Source organism: Littorina saxatilis, linkage group LG16, assembly GCF_037325665.1.
Source record: "Littorina saxatilis isolate snail1 linkage group LG16, US_GU_Lsax_2.0, whole genome shotgun sequence".
Classification (NCBI taxonomy): domain Eukaryota; kingdom Metazoa; phylum Mollusca; class Gastropoda; order Littorinimorpha; family Littorinidae; genus Littorina; species Littorina saxatilis.
This window is the reverse complement of record NC_090260.1, coordinates 23,334,313-23,358,948: the sequence shown is the minus strand read 5'-3', so window position 1 is coordinate 23,358,948 and position 24,636 is coordinate 23,334,313. Positions and strand designations below refer to the sequence as shown.

At 42.8% G+C, this 24,636-nt stretch overlaps 1 protein-coding gene across 1 annotated transcript in view; it reads right to left on the bottom strand.

The window, feature by feature from the left end:
- Positions 1 to 268: 268 nt before the first annotated feature.
- LOC138949933 (uncharacterized) overlaps positions 269 to 24,636 on the bottom strand; it is a 192,895-nt gene continuing 168,527 nt past the window's right edge. The window contains exons 11-15 of the mRNA XM_070321716.1: positions 23,252 to 23,332; positions 20,329 to 20,412; positions 19,091 to 19,168; positions 13,637 to 13,756; positions 269 to 417 (exon numbers count right to left, since the gene is read on the bottom strand). Of these exons, the coding sequence (XP_070177817.1) occupies positions 269 to 417; positions 13,637 to 13,756; positions 19,091 to 19,168; positions 20,329 to 20,412; positions 23,252 to 23,332 (512 nt within the window). The remainder of the gene's footprint in view (positions 418 to 13,636; positions 13,757 to 19,090; positions 19,169 to 20,328; positions 20,413 to 23,251; positions 23,333 to 24,636) is intronic.

Below are 24,636 nucleotides of genomic sequence, written 5' to 3'. Positions count from 1 at the left end.
TACACTGATTACATCGTTCGTGCAGCACACCGTGTCACAAGCACGTACCATTGATTGTTGAAAGAATATTAGATCTACTGAACGGACAGTATGTTATTTCTAAAGAAAAGTTTTGAACATCATGTTTAGTAATGTGACCAGTCTAAACCACACCGGGGAAAAGCGCCCATGCAGCCGCACGTCATATACTTTTTCGCTCAAAGCTACCAAAATAAAACTCGACAATGCAACAACAACAAAAAAGCCAATGTAACCTTTCAAACTAATCTTACATCTTCCACTTACTACAAGTGAAGTTTGCGGCGAACGCAGTGTATCCAGCATCACATTTACAAATGTTGTCAATACAGGTGAGATGGCTTGCCAGGCAGGTATCTTCTGTCGCGCATTCTCCTCCCGAAAACCCCGTATTAGGGTCTGTACCACACCACAATGCAAGGCATTACATCTGTACCACACATCAATGCAAGGCATTACATATGTACCACACCACAATGCAAGGCATTACGTCTCTACCACACAATGCCAGGCATTACATCTGTACCACACCACAATGCAAGGCATTACGTCTGTACCACACCACAACACCACAATGCAAGGAATTACATCTGTACCACACATAAATGCAAGGCATTACATATGTACCACACCACAATGCAAGGCATTACGTCTCTACCGCACGACAATGCCAGGCATTACATCTGTACCACACCACAATGCAAGGCATTACGTCTGAACCACACCAGATTGCAAGGCATTACCTCTGTACCACCCCACAATGCAAGGCTTTACATCTGTACCACCCCACAATGCAAGGCTTTACCTCTGTACCACCCCACAATGCTAGGCATTACCTCTGTACCACCCCACAATGCAAGGCATTACATCTGAACCTGACCACAATGCAAGGCATTAAGTCAGTACCACATACTATAAAAGGAATGACATCTGTGGCATACCACAATGCAAGACATTACTTTTGTACCACACCACAATGCAAGACATTACGGCTCTACACCATAATGCAAGGCATTACATCTGCACCACACCAAATTGCAAGAGTGTCACGTTTCAATAGATCACAGAAGGTGATTATGAACGGTTAGTTACTACTAACTAACTAACCACACCACGATCCACTCTCGCAGTCATACAAATAGATAGAATCAACAAAAGTATAAGTTTCAGACGCCTGTTTATACACTAACTCGCCACCTCCCTCGAGACTTCACTCCAAAAGATGTTTTTACGTTCAAAACGTAAACAAGTCGCGTAAGGCGAAAATACAATATTTAGTCAAGTAGCTGTCGAACTCACAGAATGAAACTGAACGCAATGTCATTTTTCAGCAAGACCGTATACTCGTAGCATCGTCAGTCCACCGCTCATGGCAAAGGCAGTGAAATTGACAAGAAGAGCGGGGTAGTAGTTGCGCTAAGAAGGATAGCACGCTTTTCTGTACCTCTCTTTGTTTTAACTTTCTGAGCGTGTTTTTAATCCAAACATATCATATCTATATGTTTTTGGAATCAGGAACCGACAAGGAATAAGATGAAAGTGTTTTTAAATTGATTTGGACAATTTAATTTTGATAATAATTTTTATATATTTAATTTTCAGAGCTTGTTTTTAATCCGAATATACCATATTTATATGTTTTTGGAATCAGCAAATGATGGAGAATAAGATAAACGTAAATTTGGATCGTTTTATAAATTTTTATTTTTTTTTACAATTTTCCGATTTTTAATGACCAAAGTCATTAATTAATTTTTATGCCACCAAGCTGAAATGCAATACCGAAGTTCGGGCTTCGTCGAAGATTACTTGACCAAAATTTCAACCAATTTGGTTGAAAAATGAGGGCGTGACAGTGCCGCCTCAACTTTCACGAAAAGCCGGATATGACGTCATCAAAAACATTTATCCAAAAAATGAAAAAAACGTTCGGGGATTTCATACCCAGGAATTCTCATGTCAAATTTCATAAAGATCGATCGAGTAGTTTAGTCTGAATCGCTCTACACACACACACACACACACACACACACACACACACACACACACAGACACACGCACATACACCACGACCCTCGTTTCGATTCCCCCTCGATGTTAAAATATTTAGTCAAAACTTGACTAAATATAAAAAGGGGTCACTGACAAAAATGCCAGTTAAAGTTTAACAAGAAGAGCAAACGCTCGATCGAGTCACTTTCGCAGTTCTGAATATTATATGAGGCATCAGATGGACAGGAAGAAATTGCTATTCACAACACAATGAGTCACGTTCACATAAAATTTGAGCCCGGTCACTTTTATAGTTTCCGAGAAAAGCCCAACGTTAAGTTGTGTGTTGCCGAACAGAAAAGGCTAGTTATCTCCCTTGTTTTTCTGATAACGTTCGTAAAAGGCTACAGATGTAAATACTTTGATGTAAAGAATAATCCTACAAAGTTTCAATCACATCCGATGAACTTTGTCAAAGATATAAAATGTCTAATTTTTCCTTTGACGCTGACCTGTGACCTTGAAAAAGGTCAAAGGTCAACGAAACCATCGTTAAAGTGTAGAGGTCATTGGAGGTCACGACTAAACAAAATATGAGCCCGATCGCTTTGATAGTTTCCGAGAAAATATAAAATGTCTAATTTTTCCTTTGACGCTGACCTGTGACCTTGAAAAAGGTCAAAGGTCAACGAAACCATCGTTAAAGTGTAGAGGTCATTGGAGGTCACGACTAAACAAAATATGAGCCCGATCGCTTTGATAGTTTCCGAGAAAAGTCCAACGTTAAGGTGGTGTCTACGGACGGCCGGCCGGACAGACTAACACTGACCGATTACATAGAGTCACTTTTTCTCAAGTGACTCAAAAAATGATAATAACACGCTGATCCCGTGTATAGACAGGAAAGTTACTGATCTGCCAAAAGCGCTGGTTAATGCAGGTGTCACACACCCCACGTTGTCACCACTCAAATGAAATCACAAATATAAAAGATGACAAGGTGGTATACAGGGTGCAATGACCACGGTGCACTTAGCTTTTTGCCACTGAGTGGGCGACCCGTGAATAGTCTATCTCCACAACTGCTCCGTTGCATGAAGTGCCGGCTGGCGTGGAAACGAAGCAGGCAATACAGTAGTGGAGATATCAGGCGCCTCACTCAGTCGCTGAAGGTCCTCTCCGAAGTCTACCATAAATAGTAGACATGTAGCTGGTAGGACGACGACAGCGACAGCAAATCACCAGGTTACCACACTCTAAATGTTATAACACTTTGAGAACACTTAAAGTGTTACTAGGGTGAACACTTAGTGTGAACACATTTTTACACTTTTGGAACACATAAAGTGTTCTCAATGTGTTATCATGAAGCATCTTCTGCTACCTGAACACTTTTGGAACACATGGTAAACATTTTTTTGCATAGTGGAACACCAGGTGAACACACGTGTTCAACAAGTGTTCCACAAGTGTTCCACTTCGTCTTTTAGTCATGCTCCGAATAAAATAATACATTAAAAAATGTTTGGGCCATGAGCAGATTCGAACCCGAGACCTTCGCCTTGCCATGTCAGCGCTCTACCGATTGAGCTATGGAGACTCGTCGGGATCTAGAAAATGTAAGTTTTACGCCCTCACGGCAAAGCCATTAGGGGCATGTTACACGGGAAAACCCGGCTTTGTATAAAAATAAAAAATAATTATGCGGGGGAGGGGGGGGGGGGATGTAACAGCTGGCTGCCGGCTGCTAGACGAGACCTGGAATGGGCTAGGGACCGGGTTGGGTCGTCTTGGGTCAGTGCTGAAATGGTTACTTTATTGGCTGTTGGCCGAACGGACACCCGGGCTTCATATTTTTGCATGCATGTATTCGTGTTTCCAAGGCCTGAGGCTTTCGCTGTGACCCTGGGATCTTTATCGTGCGCATGCGTGCACACGGGGGTGTTCGGACACCGAGGAGAGTCTGCACAAAGTTGACTCTGGGACACACATCCCGCGCTGAACTTGGGGGTTGAACCCACGCTGATAGTAACAACCGGTTTTAAAGCCAGCGCCTCTACCGACTGGGCAAATCCCCCCCCCCCCCCCCCCCAATTTGTTGGGGTCAAGAAGTTCCATGGAGGGCGGGGGGTATGGAGTAACACATAGTGTTTTGCTCAGAACATGCCCACCCAAACAATCTTCGACGAAGGCCGGACTTCGGTATTGCATTTCAGCTTGGTGGCTTAATAATAATTGATGACTTTGGTCATTAAAAATCTGAAAATTGTAAACAGAATATTTATCCCAGCGAAGCTGGAGGTATCCCACATATACTGTAATCGACTTGAGAAATGTTCACACCGATAATACATGATAAAGAAGGATTCGTTGTGCCCGATTATGGGCCACAGTTGGAGATGGAAGTTCACCAAAAATTGGGACCATACTAACAAAAATACGGTGGGTAAAATTGGCGCCCCCATTTTTTCAGCAAACGCCACCCAAGGCCGCTTTGGACGGGTAGAAATTCTGTACTTTCCAAGTCTATTTGTGTGTGGTTGTTCAAGACTTTGGATAAAGCTCGCGTGAGAAGATTACGTCACGGTCAAAAGTCTTTGACGTCAATTATTGCATCATGCCGTCATGCCTCCTTGTAGTCTTTCTCTCTCGCGCGGTGTGTGTGTTTGTGTTCATTTTGTGCACATGTGTTAGTTTTACTGTTTGTGTGTGTGTGTGTGTGCGTGCGCACGCGTGCATGAGTCTGTACTCGTGTGTGTGTGTGTGTGTGTGTGTGTGTGCATTTGTGTGTGTGTGTGTGTGTGTGTGTGTGTGCGCACGCGTGCATGAGTCTGTACTCGTGTGTGTGTGAGTGTGTGTGTGTGTGTGTGTATTTGTGTGTGCGCACGCGTGCATGAGTCTGTACTCGTGTGTGTGCGCACGCGTGTATGAGTCTGTACTCGTGTGTGTGTGGGGTGTGTGTGTGTATTTGTGTGTGTGTGTGTGTGCACGCACGCGTGCATGAGTCTGTACTCGTGTGTGTGTGTGTGAGTGTGTGTGTGTGGTGTATGTGTGTGTGCATAAGTGTATGTGTGTGCGTGTATGTGTGTTTGTTTGTAAAGGTGTGTATGTCCGTCTGTTCATATGTGCGTATGGGCGTGTGTTTTGTGTGTATGAAGTTTTTGTGAGAGAGTGAGTGAGTGCGTGTGAGTGAGTGTGTGTATGTGTGCGTGTGTGACTTGGGGTGTGTGTGTGTGTGCGTGTGTGTAAGAAAGACTGAGAGAGAGGGAGAAAGAGTGTGTGAATGTGTGTGTGCATGAGTTTGTGTGTATGTTTGTGTGTGTATGAGTGTGTATATGTGTTTGTTTGTAAAGGTGTGTGTGTCCGTCTGTCTATGTGCGTATTTGTTTGTTTGCTTAACGCCCAGCCGACCACGAAGGGCCATAATTATCAGGGCGGTGCTGCTTTGAGATATAAAGTCCGCCACACACAAGGCAGAAGTCGCAGCACAGGCTTCATGTCTCACCCAGTCACATTATTCTGACACCGGACCAACCAGTCCTAGCATGCACTAACCCCATAATGCCAGACGCCAGGTGGAGCAGCCACTAGATTGCCAATTTTAAAGTCTTAGGTATGATCCGGCCTGGGTTCTAACCCACGACCTCCCGATCACGGGGCGGACGCCTTACCACTAGCCCAACCGTGTATGTGCGTATGAGTGTGTGTGTTTTGTGTGTATGAGATTTGTGTGAGTCAATGTGTGAGTGTGTGTGTGTGTCTGCGGGTGTGTGCGTGCGTACATGCGTGCCTATGTACATGTGTGTGTGTGTGTGTGTGTGTGGGTGTGGGTGTGTGTCTGTTTGTATAAGAGAGAGAGAGAGAGAGAGAAAGAGAGAGAGAGAGAGAGAGTGGGTGGGTGTGTGTTTGTACGTGTGCGTAAGTGTATGTGTGTGTATGTGTGTTTGTTTATATGTGCGTATGGGGGTGTGTTTTGTGTGTATGAAGTGTGTGTGAGAGAGTGAGTGAGTGCGTGCGTGTGTGTGAGTGTGTATGTGTGTACGTGTGTAACTTGGGGTATGTGTGTGTGTGTGTGTGTGTGTGTGTTCGTCGTGTGTGTGTGTGTGTGTGTGTTCGTGTGTGTTTGAGAGAGAGAGAGAGAGAGAGAGAGAGAGAGAGAGAGAGAGAGAGAGAGAGAGAGGTTTGTCTTTCGCTGGGGTATGCAGTGCCTTGGCGTTGCACATCTACTTAATTTTATAAAACGATCCAAATTTACGTTCAACTTATTCTTCATCATTTTCTGATTCCAAAAACATATAAATATGTTATATTTGGATTAAATACAAGCTCTGAAAGATAAAAATATAAAAATTATGATCAAAATTAAATTTTCGAAATCAATATAAAAAAATTTCATCTTAATCCTTGTCGGTTCCTGATTCCAAAAACATATAGATATGATATGTTTGGATTAAAAACACGCTCAGAAAGTTAAAACGAAGAGAGGTACAGAAAAGCGTGCTATCCTTCTCAGCGCAACTACTACCCCGCTCTTCTTGTCAATTTCACTGCCTTTGCCATGAGCGGTGGACTGACGATGCTACGAGTATACGGTCTTGCTGAAAAATTGCATTGCGTTCAGTTTCATTCTGTGAGTTCGACAGCTTGACTAAAATGTTGTATTTTCGCCTTACGCGACTTGTTTGTTATTGTTATACGTGTATGTCCAGGAGTTCCTTATAATTATAATGGTGGTCCAGTGAACGATACCTTCCGCCTGTGGTCAGAGCAATACATTCGCAGACTTTCGGATTATCTTCTTCCTTTGGTTAGAGATCATAGATGTACGATCTGCACGCTAGATAAAGTGAAGCAGTAGGCTAAAAACAGCATACATTAATGAAAAACATTCATCATAATAGTGGCCAGGTTGCTTGTGTGCGCAATTTAAAATAATTCTATGCATGCTTGGTTGTATTTGATTTCACAGATCCATCACACTTTCAGGGAACTGGAAAGCCGTTTGAGCTAATGTGCCATGTGGCGAATCGATGTGGGCGTAACCTGCGCACATTTCTTCTGAATTGCACTGAGGATGAACAGAGGCACTGAAGGAGATCAACCCAGACGTGTTTACCAAGGTACGCATGTCCTGCAGAGAAATATTGACTTTTAAATTGATCTGATAAGTTTTGTTTGTTTGTTTGCTTAACGCCCAGCCGACCACGAAGGGCCATAATTATCAGGGCGGTGCTGCGTTGACATTTAACGTTGGCGCTAGGGGTACGCATTTCCGTGAAGCTGGCAGTCAGTGCTACCAAATGTCGTCTGTGTCTACCACTCGGTGGTGACTTAATGTGGGTCTATGTAAGCAGATGCCAGCGCAAGCAATCTGATGCAGAGTCAGGAGGCGGTTTGATACAAGAGAACCTTAGAGGCCACAGCCTCGGCCGTCTATGGGATCTGTGTGTCTGGAGGCACATTTGGTTTCTGAGGTTCAAGCGGAGCTGTTGCCTCTGCTCCCAAGTTCCCGTGTCTGGAGGCGTTTTTGGTATGGAAGCAAACCTGTAGGTTGGGGCCTCTGCCTTTCAGGATGCCAGGACTACAAAATGTGTGTCTTGCATTGGGACACATTTAGCTTAAGATTCCAGAAGTGGATCTGTGCTGTGCTGGGTCTGCTGCAAGCACACTAGAACCAGCTCACAACAGTTGAGGTGAACAGATTGGTGACCAAGACCATCATCGGTTTCTCTCCGAGTGATGGGTGTGGGCGGAGAAAGTCTCCCAGACTGAGAGCATTCTCCCTTCTGTAGCGGATGAGACTAGACATCTCTTCCTTGAGAGTGTCACAACCTTCAAACACCTGTGTGAGGTGTCCAGTCTTGCCACACTGACAGACTACCTTGTCCCAGTATAATTATGCGGCTGCTGACCGTGCGCAAGCGACGCAACAGGCTCATGGGTCTCGGGGGGAGTAAGAGGTGGTGCCCTTTCCTATTGTAGGGGAGGTGTATCCATCCTCATCGGGATCTAGCGTCGCTTAGAGTATATATACCCCTAGACCGCTGCAGGACGGTTTTTTACACCCCCGGTATAGGGGTGTGTATAGGTTTCACTGGATGTGTTTGTTTGTTTGTTTGTTTGTTTGTTTGGGTGTGTGTTTGTGTTCGCATATAGATCTCAAGAATGAACGGACCGATCGTCACCAAACTTGGTGAACAGGTTCTATACATTCCTGAGACGGTCCTTACAAAAATTGGGACCAGTCAAACACACGGTTAGGGAGTTATTGGTGGATTAAGATTAAGACTGACATATTAATGGTCAAAGGGAAATAACTGTCTGTCTGACTGTCTCTCTGACTTCTGACTTCCGACTTCCGACTTCCGATTTCTGACGTCTGACTTCTGACGTCTGACTTCTGACTTCTGACGTCTGACTTCTGACGTCTGACTTCTGACGTCTGACTTCTGACTTCTGACGTCTGACTTCTGACGTCTGACTTCTGACTTCTGACTTCTGACGTCTGACTTCTGACTTCTGACTTCTGACTTCTGACTTCTGATTTCTACATTCCTGAGACGGTTTTTACCAAAAATGCGGTCAGTAGGTGTTACAGAAAGAGTTATATTGATTTGTCTTTTTCTCCGCCTGTCTCTTTGTCCACTCAATCAACTTATTTTAACCACACTTGTTAGCAGTGCCTTCTCAGCTGGTGGCAGTGAGAATGGTAAGGACGGGGGTGTTTTTCCTACCTCGGAGGAATTTCTTGTTTGTTTTTGTTTTTAATCGTGTTGTGCTTATATTTTTTCATCAAACATTTATTTAATCTGAGACATCTAATAAGCGCTAAGTATTAGCATTTTTATTTTTACAATTTAATAATGTTACTAATTGTCAGGAACCATACTGCTTGGCTGAGGCAGTTCACTTTCTGGAGATGGAGCTAACAGTAGTGCGACGAAACATTGTGGATGCACTTCATGTAAGTTTAAGCTTTCTGTGGGATACAGCGCAGTTACATTTTCAGAATGCTGCCTTATTTTGCAATCTTCTCCTTAAAAGGTGAAAAACATATACATATTTTTAAGTTCAGTGAGTGCTGAGGTCTGCAATGATAAAATAGATGTTTTCCTGAACTAAGTCTACTCAGAATGTTCATTCGTTATGGTAGAATAGTGCCGTAAACACTGAGGCCAGCTTTAGTCAAAGCATGGCCAACAGACAGCACGCTGCTGATCCGCTTGGATCTGCCATTGCCGCTAACAGTGTAAGCAGGGTGCATTCAATATGACACCCTTTTCTTTTGAAAATATTCTCATTGGAGTTTATGATTGGTTTTGACAGTGATCGCTGGCCTCCAATGGTCGCTGACAAAGTGTTTTCCTTCGGTTCACGTAGGTTTAGCTTGAGATCACGTGAGTTAAAAGCGATCCGTTTGTAAAGAAATTCAGTTTTTGTTAGTTTGATCTAAATAATGAAATATTTTAGAAAATTATGATAGAAATTAAAATGCATTTTATATTAAAGAATGCATTCCATATCATAGAACACATTCTATATTTATAGAATGCATTCTATAAAATAGAAGACATTGTATAATATAGAATGCATTCAATCATACTTGTCATTTGCCCAGAAATGTATTCTATGATAGAATGCATTCTATAACGTCCAACAATGCATTCTTATGATAGAATACCGGCACGGTTGGCCTAGTGGTAAGGCGTCCGCCCCGTGATCGGGAGGTCGTGGGTTCGAACCCGGGCCGGGTCATACCTAAGACTTTAAAATTGGCAATCTAGTGGCTGCTCCGCCTGGCGTCTGGCATTATGGGGTTAGTGCTAGGACTGGTTGGTCCGGTGTCAGAATAATGTGACTGGGTGAGACATGAAGCCTGTGCTGCGACTTCTGTCTTGTGTGTGGCGCACGTTATATGTCAAAGCAGCACCGCCCTAATATGGCCCTTCGTGGTCGGCTGTGCGTTAAACAAACAAACAAAAATATGATAGAATGCATTCGATAAAGTGCCCCAAAACTTCTACAGGCCAGCTCGGTATGGTCCCTGCTTCGAAAGCAGATCTACAAACACTCTCACACACAGCTCTCTCTCTCTCTGTCCCTCTCTCTCTCTCTCTCTCTCTCTCTCTCTCTCTCTCTCTCTCTCTCTCTCTCTCTCTCTCTCTCTCTCTCTCTCTCTCTCTCTCTCTCTCTCTCTCTCTCTCTCTCTGTGCGTGTGTGTGGCTGTGTGTGTATGTGGCTGTGTGTGTGTGTGTGTGTGTGTGTGTGTGTGTGTGTGTGTGTGTGTGTGTGTGTAGTTCTGCTTTCCTTTGCAGGGCTGGCCTGTTGTAGTTTCGGGACATTATGCATATACATTATAATGCATTTCAGGACGTTAAAGAACGCATTCTATCATAAAAAGCATTTTGGTATTTTGTGTTATAGAATGCATTTTATCATAGAAGGCAGTTCGGGACGTTATAGAATGCATTCTATAATATAGAATACATTACATAATAAATGATTTCCTTATAATTCATTATTTAGATCAAACCAACAGAAATTAGTTTCTTTACAAACGGATTACTAGAGGGTGCATTCAATATGAAACCCTTTTCTTTGAACTTATACTCATCGGAGTTCACGATTAATTGCGACAGTGATCTTTGGCTTCCAGTGATTGTTGACAAGGTGTTTTTCCTGGGTTCACATAGGTTAAGAACGAGTTAAGGAAAACGGGCGTGCTCAAGGCCTCGCCTTTACTGCTTACCTTATATAAACAATTTATAGAGTGTCATTTTCCAGAGTGGCCACGCGCCAATGAAATCCTTGCAAAAGACCTATTTCAATTCTACTTTTTGTTCTTAGGGGCAGACTCCTGCTTCAAGAGGGATTACTTTTCACATTCAGTAGTGTGTGCATGTGCGTGCATGCGAGTGTCATTATGTGTTGGGAAGGTGAGAGCGAATTGGACGTGACGTATTTGTTCTGTTATGTGACCTAGGCCGTTCTGGAATCAAAAATGTACAATAGTTTACCTCTCACTGCGATTGTTGGAGATCTGCTGACACCAAGAAGAAGTCCACTATTAGTTAAGATTTACACTTCAGTGTTATCAATTAAGTACAAACGTTTAACACAAACGTGTTAAGAGTTGGAAATGCATCATGTACTAAAACTCACTTTTATTTCGAACAGGATGTTCCGGACAGCGAGTTGAAAACTAAACCAAAGACCAAGGGCCTGGAATCCTCCCAACTCTGAAGGGTGTTTTTGTTATCGGACTTTCATGTGTGAACTTTCAAGATGGGGTTTACCAGAGCTCCGTTCATATTTTTAGCAACATATACCGAGCAACAAAAGAAACGCGAACAAATTCTGCAATGTTTGATTGACAAAATCTCGAACAATTATGGAGTTAGAATTATCAAACCACAACATTTTGATGAAGGCATGTTTGACACAGCTGTTGCGTGAGTATTTTGATGCTGCGACTGTTTCAACACACGGGACAAGCAGGTTTAACGTTAACGAAGTTTTGGAGGTCTCGCTCAGTCAGCCTTCATCGCGTTCTCTGGCCACTGATCGGACACTGGTTGCTTCCAGTGATGTTCCTGGTAGTGTCAGCGGCTGAATTGAATCGATATCGAAGACGTTGTGGAAGGAAATTGCGATCTTGTCTTATTGAGGTAATGCGAAAAAATTTACCGCGTTGCATAACTGCAGTGCTTCCAATGTCACCAGAACATTGCAGAAGGTGATAAAGCACATGCCAGCGCTTCTGGATCACCCCCAGCTTTAAATCGACCTGGCATTTTTGGTGGTGTCAATCTTGGCATCCTGGCTGTTTCAAACGTGAGACTGGCAGCAAGCGTGCCATGGTCTCTTTTGGTTGCTAATGCATTAGTGAACACATCTCACACATCAGATTTTGTCTGCTCTTCTTGCACGTGCTGCGAGCGCGCATTATGTGTTTAACGATAAATAATTGATGAAGATTTTGTCAATCAAACAATGACGAATTTTTTCGCGTTTCTTTTGTTGCTGGGTATATTATGTGATCAACAGTTCCTACCCCAGACCCTTTTTTTCTGCGGCTGCTGCAGACATTTCTTGTTGTCAAATAAACATACTTCTTTGCTCACAAAATTTGATTTTAAGGTCTTTCTGAATTGTATGACAGTGCAGGATGAAAGTGTTCCAAAGGTGTTCTAAAAGTGTTCCAAAAGTGTTCTAAAAGTGTTCCAAAAGTGTTCCAAAAGTGTTCTCAAAGTGTTACAAAAGAGTTCTAAAAGTGTTCAACAAGTGTTCCAAAAGTGTTCTAAAAGTGTTTTAAAAGTGTTCTAAAAGTGTTCCAAAAGTGTTCTAAAAGTGTTCCAAAAGTGTTCCTAAAGTGTTCCAAAAGTGTTGACCTGAACACTTTTATGTGTTCAGAAGTGGTTACAGCAGGGTGAACACTTAAAAGTGTTCAGATGTGAACACTTTTGGAACACTTTTGGAACAGTTTTGAAACACTTTTTAGAAAATATTTTGTGTTCCAAAAGTGTTCTACTAAAAGGGTGTTCAGAAGTGGTTACACAAAGGGTGTTCAGGAGTGGAACACTTTTGTTTAGAGTGCACAGATGTTCCGGTTACAGCATACCTGCGATCCAGCAACCGATGAGTAGATACGTAGGCTGCAACAAAAAGCATCGGTGCACTAAACATGCCACGCTACCCTTCACACTCCACCTTTAAACATGTCACCCTTCTATATTTCATAGAGCACGTGGGCCTGCACAAACGAACTTTTAAAACAACAAATCAGCCATTTTCCTTCCTTCTCTCCATAAATTATATGCAAAAAAACATATACAGATTATTATTTTAGCATCACAAAGAGCAAAATATGCGCTAACCTGGAAAGAACAACAGAGAGTATTTCATTCCACAAACATAGACTCGTCAACATCGTTAAATAATGATTTATTACCTCAACAGCCTAATGTAAGTAGCTCTCCTTTAAGCGAATCCGCTCCCTTTTGAATGGCTTCCGCCCGTCGACGAAAATACCGCCACCCCCTTCTTGCGCTGAATTACTTTATGCGTAGGAAAACTCCCCCGCTCAGCCAAGAATCAAAACCTGGCAACCTTGTCGTCAGCACAGGTAAAACAGCGAAAAGTGTCCTCTCCTTCGTAGTTCTTAAAGCCCTACTGTACACGCAGAACGGCACGTTGACTTAAAATAATATATCACCACGTGTAGAAGACCATCTAACTTTAGGATGGAGAGAAAAAACGATCCTTCTCTGTCGCTGCCCTGTGTTCAAGTGTCCTTTCATGTCTTCCCCAAACAACCATGAAAACATCACGTGACTCCACGTGTCCCGTATCCAGTTCAGTCACAGTACTTCGTAGCCCCAGTTGATTTCGCCAAGCAAGCAAAATCACGCACGTGGAACCCCTGTATCAAAATATCACCCCTCGCATGCCAGCCAGGCGTGGAGGAAAACGTATTTCCCGTGCTAAGCTCGGTCAGCAGAAAATAGCCCGTACAAGCACAGGCGCTTTTCGTCGCAATTTGAGAAATGCACGCCACAGAGTGTTCCTTTCTCGATCAATGTCACTAAATCGTGACAAAGAGACAGACGAACACTCAAAGTCTTACCACATGAGCCAGACGCTGAGCTTGAACAGACACATTTTTTGGTGGAGCCCGTAGCTAGCTCGCACTGGGATCCGCTCTGGCAATCCAGAGTGCTGTCACAGTTTCCTCCAACTGGACGCTCTGCAAAGCGATCATCAAACTCTCCAGAAGCATGAACAAGAGTTAAGTCATCGGCACAGGGAAGACGTATAGGTGTCACTTCCCATACCCTAAACAAAAGCATGTTTTCAATTACGGATACGCCAGAAACTGGGCCAAGGAATTGAAACAAAAATAAATAATACTTGTACGACTCACCCACGGCATAGTCATAATATGAATGAGAATCAATCATTGCTTCAGTTTTGTTGTCAGTTAGCTGTATTTTATTGCTTTTCATCCAACGCTTTACACCCTAGAGGCAGTTCTGGACAGACTGAATCAACTCATTAACATACTGTGGCACGGCCGATTTCTCTAGCTGAGTATCGTCTGCAAAAGAATGATGGAGAACATTATGGTTTTCAATTACATTAGCAAGCGTTGCAGTGTACAGGACGAGCGTATAAGAATGTCCATGTGTGCGATGTGTAAGTGAGACATGGATGTGTTCATGTCTGAATGCATAAGCACAATGCAAGGAATGTCCAGAGAGGTATGTGGGAGATGTGTTTATAACCTGCCCTGTTATATAGTGCTATATGCCTTATGTAAAATCAATGTCTTGTTTGTATTATTGTTATGTACCACGCCTGAATTTCTCTATGAGATAATAAAGTATTCTTATTCTTATTATTCTTATTCAAGGACAGAGCCTTGAGCTAAACCGAAGGAGACAGGCACAGGTTCTGAGCTCACGTTGTTTACATATATATATGATTTGGGTTATGTCAGAAAGGTATAAAGACAAAAACTGAAGAGTAGTGTCGATGATTAAAACAACGTGCTCATGACGTTTCAGAATAATGTTGTGATCGATAGTATCGAATGCTGCTGACAGGTCTGAAAGAGGGCCACTTAATTAATTTTATTTTGGTCAAGAGAGAGCAGAGGATCCTTTAAAACTTTCACAAGAGCACTTTCAATGCTCATTGCTGTGTCCTGATCTGTAAGCAGACTCGAAGGGAATGAATGGGTTATGCAGGATATGTGGTCTGGGTGGCCGAGTGGTAACGCACTTGCGCTCGGAAGCGAGAGGTTGGGAGGTCGACCCTGGGTCAGGGCGTTAGCAATTTTTCCCCCCTTTCCTAACCTAGGTGGTGGGTTCAAGTGCTAGTCTTTCGGATGAGACGATAAACCGAGGTCCCTTCGTGTACACTGCATTGGGGTATGCACGTTAAAGATCCCACGATTGACAAAAGGGTCTTTCCTGGCAAAATTGTATAGGCGTAGATAAAAATGTCCACCAAAATACCCGTGTGACCTGGAATAATAGGCCGTGAAAGGTGGATGCAGCGCCTAAAGGCAGTTGATCTACTGGCCGATGTGAATGCGTGATATATTGTGTAAAAATTCCATCTCACACGGCATTAATAGGTAACATGCGCCTTGAGTCGCCTTGTGTGGTGAGATACGTGCGCGATATAAATCCTCGTAAATAAAAATAATTAAATAAAATAAAAAGATGCGAGAAAATTCTAAAATATTTGACGGGAAGGACAAATTGCAGACTGAGCTATCTCCCACACCAACCTTACCCATTTGTGACCTTAAAAGTGACGAGGGTCAACCAGAAGTGTATGGAGTTTTAGATCTGTAGCTTCACAAATATATATATATATTTTTTTTTTTATAAAAACGACCCTGCTATGAAACCTGCCTAGATATTTAAGACCAGGGGAATGTAAGGAACCCATACTTGTTTGTAGCGTTTTAAACCTCCATTTTTGATGACATCTGAGAAAATGATAATTTTCATATTTTTGACACGACGGCCATGATCCTGAAATCAGACAAGTTCTAGCTTCAATAACATCCGAGAAAACCCCAACGACCAGTTTTCTGTATAAGGACGGCCTAATACAACACTGTCTTGTTACTAAGACTCACGGAGTACTCAGTTGAGCAACATGAATGCTCGACTCCTCTTCACAGATGTAAGCCTACATGTACCTGTTCGGGATGTTACTTAATAATAATAATAATAATAATAATTCTCTTTATTTATATAGCGCCTTATCCGAAGTTCAAAGCGCTTTATGCCGTGTGAGATGGAATTTTTTTTACACAATATATCACGCATTTACATCGACCAGCAAACCTCAAGCCTGTTAGGCGAATGTTCACCTTTCGCGGCCTTTATTCCAAGTCACACGGGTATTTGATGTGCCTATACAATTTTGCCAGGAAAGACCCTTTTGTCAATCGTGGGATCTTTAACGTGCACACCCCAATATAGTGTACACGAAGGGACCTCGGTTTTTCGTCTCATCCGAAAGACTAGCACTTGAACCCACCATCTAGGTTAGGAAAGGGGGGAGAAAATAGCGGCCTGACCCAGGGTCGAACACGCAACCTCTCGATTCCGAGCGCAAGTGCGTTACCACTCGGCCACCCAGTCACGTTTGTGTTGCTTATGTGAGGGAATAGCCTTACAGACCACGTAACAATGTTTAGAATGCATGCGTGTGTTGGAGTGACTTTGCTGCCGATCATTGGTACGCATGCACTTTCGTAGCTTGACATGAATGTTGATGTGACGTAATTTACGACGCACGATACTAGTCTGTAGGACGGCTTAGAACCGACGCTTCAAGCAGACGTGACTTGATCGCAGACGACCAGTCGCTAACTTGTTCATATCGATGCGCGGGAGTTGTTTGATAAAATGATAAGTCTCTTCATGTCAATAGTCACTTTCGGAATTAGTTGTTTAACGACGGTTAGCGGAAAATAGGGTTATGTAATTCAAGAAAGAATCGGATTATTTGCCGGAAGTTAGTGATTCAGGGTCAGAGTTCACCGTAGCGCATGAGTATGCGAAATAGTCCAACGATTTGAGGTCTATATAACGTTTCGGAATTCGCGGGCTCAAGATTCCTTGTCAATCGGGAGTCATTAATTTTAAATCAGTTCCTTGCTAATCGGGAACCTTGTTTTAAACTCTAAATAGTTCCTTGTCAATCGGGAACCTTGTTTTAAACTCTAAATAGTTCCTTGTCAATCGGGAACCTTGTTTTAAACTCTAAAAAGTTCCTTGTCAATCGGGAACTTTGTTATAAACTCTGAATAAATTCCTTGATTAAACGGGAATCTGATAATAACCACTCCTTGAATAAACGGGAGCCAGCCTTTCTTTTTAATCGTGAGGATTTTCTTAGATCTATAGTGATGCTCACTCCTTGATTAAACGGGAGCATGGGAAAACCCCAATAAGAATTAATTAGCAACGGTACGGAGACAGACTAAAACCTGGACGGAAAGTATACTGTTAAAAAAAAGAAACGCATAGCTTGTAATATTTGGTTAATTTAGTTATATGGCTACTAGGATATCCACCAAACTGCAGAAAATGTTTATCTGGTCGTCGACCTTTCGTCCATTGCCACAAGTGAGCTCTGCACGTGACGCATGCGTTATCTGTGGCTACAATGTCAAAATTGCTCATTTGGCATGACCACTCGTCATGCTTCAGTGTAATCTCGTGAAACTCGGGGAATATTGAGCTCTCACCATGTCTTCCAAAACCCATAAAAGCGGATTGTTCGCCACAAAGAAATCAGACGACAATTCAGCGACGAAAGATGGCCCGATTGAGCAGAGAAGACCGCCAAATTGCATTGGGTCGTTTACAAGCAGGCCAAAGTCAAAGTGCAATCGCCAGGCACTTCCACGTGTCCCAGAGCACCATCAGTAGACTGTGGGTCAGGTTTCAAGCCACTGGCTCCGTTGCTGACTTGCCACGAGCGGGAAGACCAAGGGCGACAACTGCTGCTCACGACCGCTTCATACGGCTCCGCCACCTCCGGAATCGTTTCCTGTCGGCCTCATCTTCTGTCCAGGCTCTCCCCGGCCCACACCGATTATCGGACCAGACCGTGCGGAACCGCCTGCATGAAGCTGGTTTGAGAGCTCGCAGACCTCACAGAGGAGCTGTCCTCACCCGCCGCCATCGCCAGAACCGAGTGCAGTGGGGCAACCAGCACCTTCGCTGGACCGTCCGGAATCACTGGAGACACGTGTGGTTCAGCGACGAGTCCTACTTCCTGCTCCAGCGACATGATGGTCGGAGGAGGGTCTACCGGAGAGTAAACGAACGTTACGCGCCCAACTGTGTGGATGAGGCACCCGTTCATGGTGGTGGAGGCGTCATGGTGTGGGGGGCGATCAATACCGCTGGAAGGAGCACCCTGGTGCACGTCCAAGGGCGCATAACTGCCCAGCGATACGTGGAGGAAATTCTGCGCCCACACGCCCTTCCTCTTCTGGCTGACCGGGATGCCATATTCCAGCAGGACAACGCTCGCCCGCACACAGCACGACTCACCACCCAGTTCCTCACCGACCACCATGTCCAGGTGCTTCCCTGGCCATCCATGTCGCCAGACATGAACCCGATAGAACACCTCTGGGATGAATTGGACAGACGTGTGCGCAGGCGAGAAGAAGCGCCGGCAAATCACCGCGATCTATTGCAGGCACTTCAGGAGGAGTGGGACACCATCCCACAGCAAGATATCCGGCATCTGATCCAGTCCATGCCCAGAAGGTGCCGGGCAGTTGTTGCTGCTCAAGGCAGTCACACCCCCTACTGACTTGACAGCCTCGGCACCCAATCGTATTGATTGACTGATTGATTTGAAGATGCAAATGAACTGTGTGTGCATTCAACTGTGTCCATACCAAATTTCAAACAAATAATCTAAATATTGGATTTTCTGTTAATTTTTTCGAAAAATAAAACAAATTTGGCAAGTAGCAACTATGCGTTTCTTTTTTTGAACAGTATAACAGTGAGAGAAAGAGAGAGCCCTAGCGTGAGAGAGCGACGGCGATATAGTTCCACGATGAAGTAATGTAATAAAAAGGATGTGACAAAATGTTCAACTACGGTGTGGGCTATATTATTTAAACGAAAGACACTGATTTCATCGGGGATAAGAGGGGGAAACAGAAAATATTCTCACATACATGTATACATAACACAACGCGAGGCCACTAATAAGATCGAAGAGACAGATAAACATTCTGCACACTTCCCCAGGGCAGCCCCCGGTCTTAATAAAATCTGCCACACTTACACACACCATACGGAAGCCAGATGCAATAGATATTCACACTTACGCCACATGATTTCTTTCATAAAAGGGTCGTCTGCGTGACACAGAGTATTTTCGTCACTATGTTTCGGTAGAAGCAACACTTACATCCCCTGCCTAAACGTTACGGTTTCAAGCGTGTATCCTGGACGCGTACGGGTGACGTCACACTATAAGGTCCTGGTTACATGTACTGCTTCCGAACTTGTGTACTCACTACATGTGTTCAGCGCGTCACACTCGGTTCCACTGACACAGGAATCCGTCGTATTGCACGCCCGATTGAGATTCCACTCTGAAAAAAGTACAAGCCAACTCTTGACATGAAGACCAGACTAGTGTTGTCAAGTAGGAATGACGCTCAGTATAAGTACTTATTACCAGCTTAGTGCTGACCGATCAGGACTAATTCTAGGTGACCCACTAAATGTTATCGACTTTTTTGTTTATCACACTAAAAGAAAACAAGACAAAGGAAACATTTGAACTTACAATATCGGCGTGATCGACTTATTCTGTATAAAGAGTGACTCTTGAAATGTCAGATAATACACTTTTTCATCTAAACAATGCCAGAAAGCCCGTTTTTTGTGTGAGTGCTTTACAGAACGGCAAGGCATCACGCATCCACTGAGTCCTTAAACTGCATGGTCAATGTTTTGAAGAATCAAATGAAATTGTGTCACTCAATTAGCGTCAAATATATTGTTACGTAATTTTCTTACTGTCTGGTGTTGTTTCTGAGACTTTCGCTTTCACTTGGACAAGAGTAATGTAAGTAAATGGCATACATGTTCAACATAGTTTTCATGTGTGAGATTGTTGGGTGAGAGCTTTTATGATGTTTATATTCATCACGTCAGGTGAGTGATTGGCTGATTCAGGTCACGAGAACGCTGTGACAGACGGGCATTTGTAGATATCCATTTTCTAGACATGTCTGTTTTGGTAAAAGTCAGCATACTAGACATAATGTATAAAGACTAGTGTGTGGATGTTGAAAATACATCATATATAAGAACACGCCTAGTGTTAAAAAAATGGAATAAGAAAGCATGGACATGACATCCCATGGAAGGTGATCAAACATCTGCATGAATATTACGTGTTATGGATATCAAGGCTATATGAAGGGGACTTTGTTGCTTTTCTGGGTAATGCTTACTATTAATTGTCTGTGGTACAGCACAGTCAGCAAATCCATGTCACGCTATTGGGCAGCTCACACGTACGGTTTCAAAGTCGGAGAATGCTGGTGAAAGCAAGATCCTCCATTTAATGAGTTGTCTGTGGAGCAAAGGATAAATTAAAGAACTGTTCTATTTTCTTTGGAGAACGGACCCCCATTTTCCTTGTTCATTCTCTTCCTCTGCCCGTATACTTTCACCGTACGTATGAGCCCCCTTTCTGCTTGACAGCATCGTCTTCATCGCTGCCTGAGCAATTGCTACTTACTGCATTTGGCTCGTACTGGGTCACAAGCGGCTTCGAAGCGACACATATCCGCATTGCCGGTACAGTCAGCATCGAAGTCAAGCTCTGTGGAAGACATCACCATAGTTATAATAATAATAATAATGATAATAATTGTCAGTAAGTACTGGTGTCACATGACTGATGTGAAACAGTTGATTAGGTAATGGCAATCCGCTTAAAACTGTAAGCACACTCTATAAATCTCCTTGCGCACTGTGATGTCTCAATAACTTAAATAATCATCTTCATCATCAACGGTCAGTAAGTACTGGTGTCACATGACTAATGCGAAACAGATGAAAGGCTAGTGACAATGCGCTGAAACTGTTAGTGCTCTCTTGGAGTGGGCTTACAATTAGTGAAAGCGAATTCATGCGCCTGTGCCCTTTTGACGATTTGAGAAGATTCTTTTCATCTTCCGTGTTAGTGAGATGTAGCTTATCGTCTCCAAATTATCAAATGATGCTAGAGTTCCCCGTGGCTAATAGCACAAGTGTTATTCTGACATATTTCAAGGCCGGCATTTGGCAGAAAACTGATTTGATTGACTGTCCCCCGTAGCAGACGACTGCGTCGGTTCAGTACTAAAATGAACGGTTATCGCATATTTCAACTGGTATCGCAGTAGAAAAAGTGTAGGGTTAACACAATTCTTACCAGGTAAACTAAGCACCAGCCTCTCCAATGAATACAAAAACAACACAATGAATAACATACGAAATGTTTTAATTGGACATTGGCGAAGTAGCAACACTCAGGGGACGTCACTCTATTGCTTGCTTGGTGGGGGGGGGGGGGGGGGGGGGGGCTCATTTTTTGGCAACATGAAAACGTCTGGTATGTATGTTTTGCTACCAATATTTTATATGAATATAAAATAAAACTGCATGCTCACGGGTACATTAAGGATGACTGCAACTCTCACAGTTACTTGCTAATCGATAAAACATGTAGAGGGTCATCAAATCGTAACATGCATGATCGTAACATGCGTAACCGTCCATACCCCCCAAAATTCCATCTGTCATGAGAAGACGCAAGGCATAGCAAATCCGGCACACACACACATGTAGACCTTACTCGATCCGTCCACAAAATTATCCAAACGCGCGCAAAAAAATGTGCCTTGTCAAACGTTCTAATACGGTTTTTGACAATGTTGTTATTGAAACAATCACAGTACGCTATGAGATTTATAGAGAACATCTCGAAAAAAATTATTGAACTGAGCGCTACAATCGTCGTTCAATAATTCATATTTTGATTTGCTCTATAAATGAGTTAGCCAACTGTTAAATATCAATAACTTTAAGAAGAAGAAGAAGAAGAAGAAGAAGAAGAAGAAGAAGAAGAAGAAGAAAATTCTTCAGGTTGATGACGCCCATTCGCCCTGTCCATTACAGCGGACCCCTCCCCCCCTAGCCCACCACCCCCCCCCCCCCTCCCCGATGGAACTCCTTATCTTCTAAGACCATTATCATAATTTGTGTCTCTGTAAACTTACCCCTATTTAAGACTCCTTCCATTTCCAGATCTAACATTCACAGTTTTTGTCATGTCTTTAAATGAGGCTTCCATTGTATATGAATTAACAATATTTGCTGTTCTACCCACATGAAATAATGTATGAGAATGTTGATTTTCCACTTATTGCCCCAAACTTCGTGACCTGACATATCAATTTATTTAGTAATTCAATAAAAAAACATCTTCCATTATCCTCACTAACCTCATACTCTAAATTTTAAAAGAAAAAAAAGAAAATAGCAACACAAAAACCAAATAGACAAAAGAAAGGGAAATTATATAAACATACAGAAATAGGTCAAAGAAAGAGAGAAGATCTTCAAGATGGGATAACACGCACACACGCAACCTTCTCGTGTTGACTGTTTGGATCAACATATTAACATTTTACATCTGACCATAGATGTGAATATATCTCTGCCCCACGTACACTGCATATACCTCTCCGTTGCGCACGTGACATACCTGCTGAAATTGTAGACGAATACTTTAGTGTATTTTTATACTTATGAACAATTCTGTATGATGCTATCTACATTGTTCAAAATGACGACTTTGGGTATAAAGCATTTGTTTAAAAAAAAAGATAATGTCTGAGATCGCTCAACATAGATTTTCTACACGCTGGCACTAATTTCAGATATCAGGAGAGAATGATTGACAAAACAGCCCCATAGAAATCGTATTTTTAGAAGACTGCACTCTCTTTTTTGAGTCAAATTATCGTGATTAATTTTTGCAGTCAAAATATTCACAGACATAAGCCACCCAATTCACAGGTCATTATGTTTACACCAACAACAACGCGAAAGATACGTTCGAACTGCTTAACTTCACAAGGTGAAAACGTGAAAATGTGTCACCCTGTTTTCGGGATTACCTGTTTTCAGCGAGCGTTACCTTTTCTTAGCTTGGTCATATTAACATAAGCACATATAATAGGGGCCAGTCTGGGGCACAAATTGGCGTGCTGGCTGGTAAGCTCTGCTGGATGTGTGGTACATATGGCCATGGGATAAATGTGGGCAGCATGTCTTCACTCTATTCGTGGTTACCCCAGATGATTATGGTACCCAGATCGGCTAACTGGGCCCCAGAAGACGTGCAAAATAGCATGGGGCCGATATGGGGCTCACATGCGGTGCTGCATGGTAGGAGCAGAGGTGACAGAAAAGGAGATAATGAACCCAAGGCAATAGCTACAAGAAATAGAGAATATAAAACCACAAGGAAAGACATCAAAGTTAGAGAGAAGATACAAACACAAGGAACGTCATCAAAGTAAGGGACAAGATATACACAAAAGGAAAGACATCACAGAAAGCGAACAATTAATAACACAAGAAAAGAAGTCAGAGCAAGGGAGAAGACTCACTGCACGTGCCGCCGTCACAAGTTGTTCCATTGATGCAGTGCATGTGGTTCGACTCCGTACAGGCACTTCCGAATTTGATCTCTGAATCAATGCAAACACAATACAAGAGAACAGTACAATCCACATAACCGCACTATACACAGCACAGTACAATCAATACAATCACAATGCACAGTGTAGTGTTGGTGTATGCTACTTGGCCCATGCTTGCACACACTCAAACACCATACGTTCTCTAAGAACAGAGGTAATGAACAACCGAACTCTGAGTTTCAATCATGTATTCAGATGTATGCTTCCATGATGTGTCCCGGCTTACAACCAGCATGCAATAGTCAAACAAGGGAGATCATTCCCAACATGTTAGATGCATCGTCTGCATACAGGACACTACATCTCTCCTTTTCTTTTAGAACAAAACTTAAACAATATTAATATTTCCACATCAATAAATCATCGAACGAAGAGCCTTAAAATACAGGCAACAGTTTCATGTAATCACTTCCATACAGAATAAACAGATACATGAAAATTCACTTTTTAGAAGCACACACATATAAACTCAAATTATTCTGATTCTTTAATGTTGAACGAGTCCAACAACGTAATCTTGTAGTTTTTTCCGGCATTCGTCTCGGACGCATTGAAACACGAACAGCGGGTGTATTGGTTTCAGAGCTTCCAATTGATACATTTTCAACTGAAGAATTGTCAGTGTATTTTTCACAATCATCTGGATCTAATGACTGTTCCCTGACATACGGCTTTGTGTGTGATATGTTCCGTCTGTACGTTGCACCTGTACTAGGCGATTCAACTGTGGCCTGTGTTCCTGTCCGTTCAATCACCTTGTATGGTTCCGGTTCAAACTGAGTACTGAACTTGTCTTGTTTCTTTTTCTGAAGTAAGATTTCGTCCCCAACACTTGTTTCGGATGTCTGTGAATTTCGTTTTGTGTCCGCATACTCTTTTCTTTGGTGCAGTACAACCAATACAACCACAATACACAGTGCAGTACAATCAATACAATCACAATACACTGCACAGTAAATCAATACAACAACAACGTACAGTGCCGTACAATCAATACAATCCCAAATACACAGTGCAGTACAATCAATACAATCACAATACACTGCACAGTACAACCAATACAATCGCAATACACAGTGCAGTACAATCAATACAATCACAATATACTGCACAGTACAGTCAATACAACCACAATACACAGCACAGCACTATCAATACAACCACAATACACAGCACAGTAAAATCAATACAACCACAATACACAGCACAGTAAAATCAATACAACCACAATACACAGCACAGCACTATCAATACAACCACAATGCACAGCACAGTAAAATCAATACAACCAC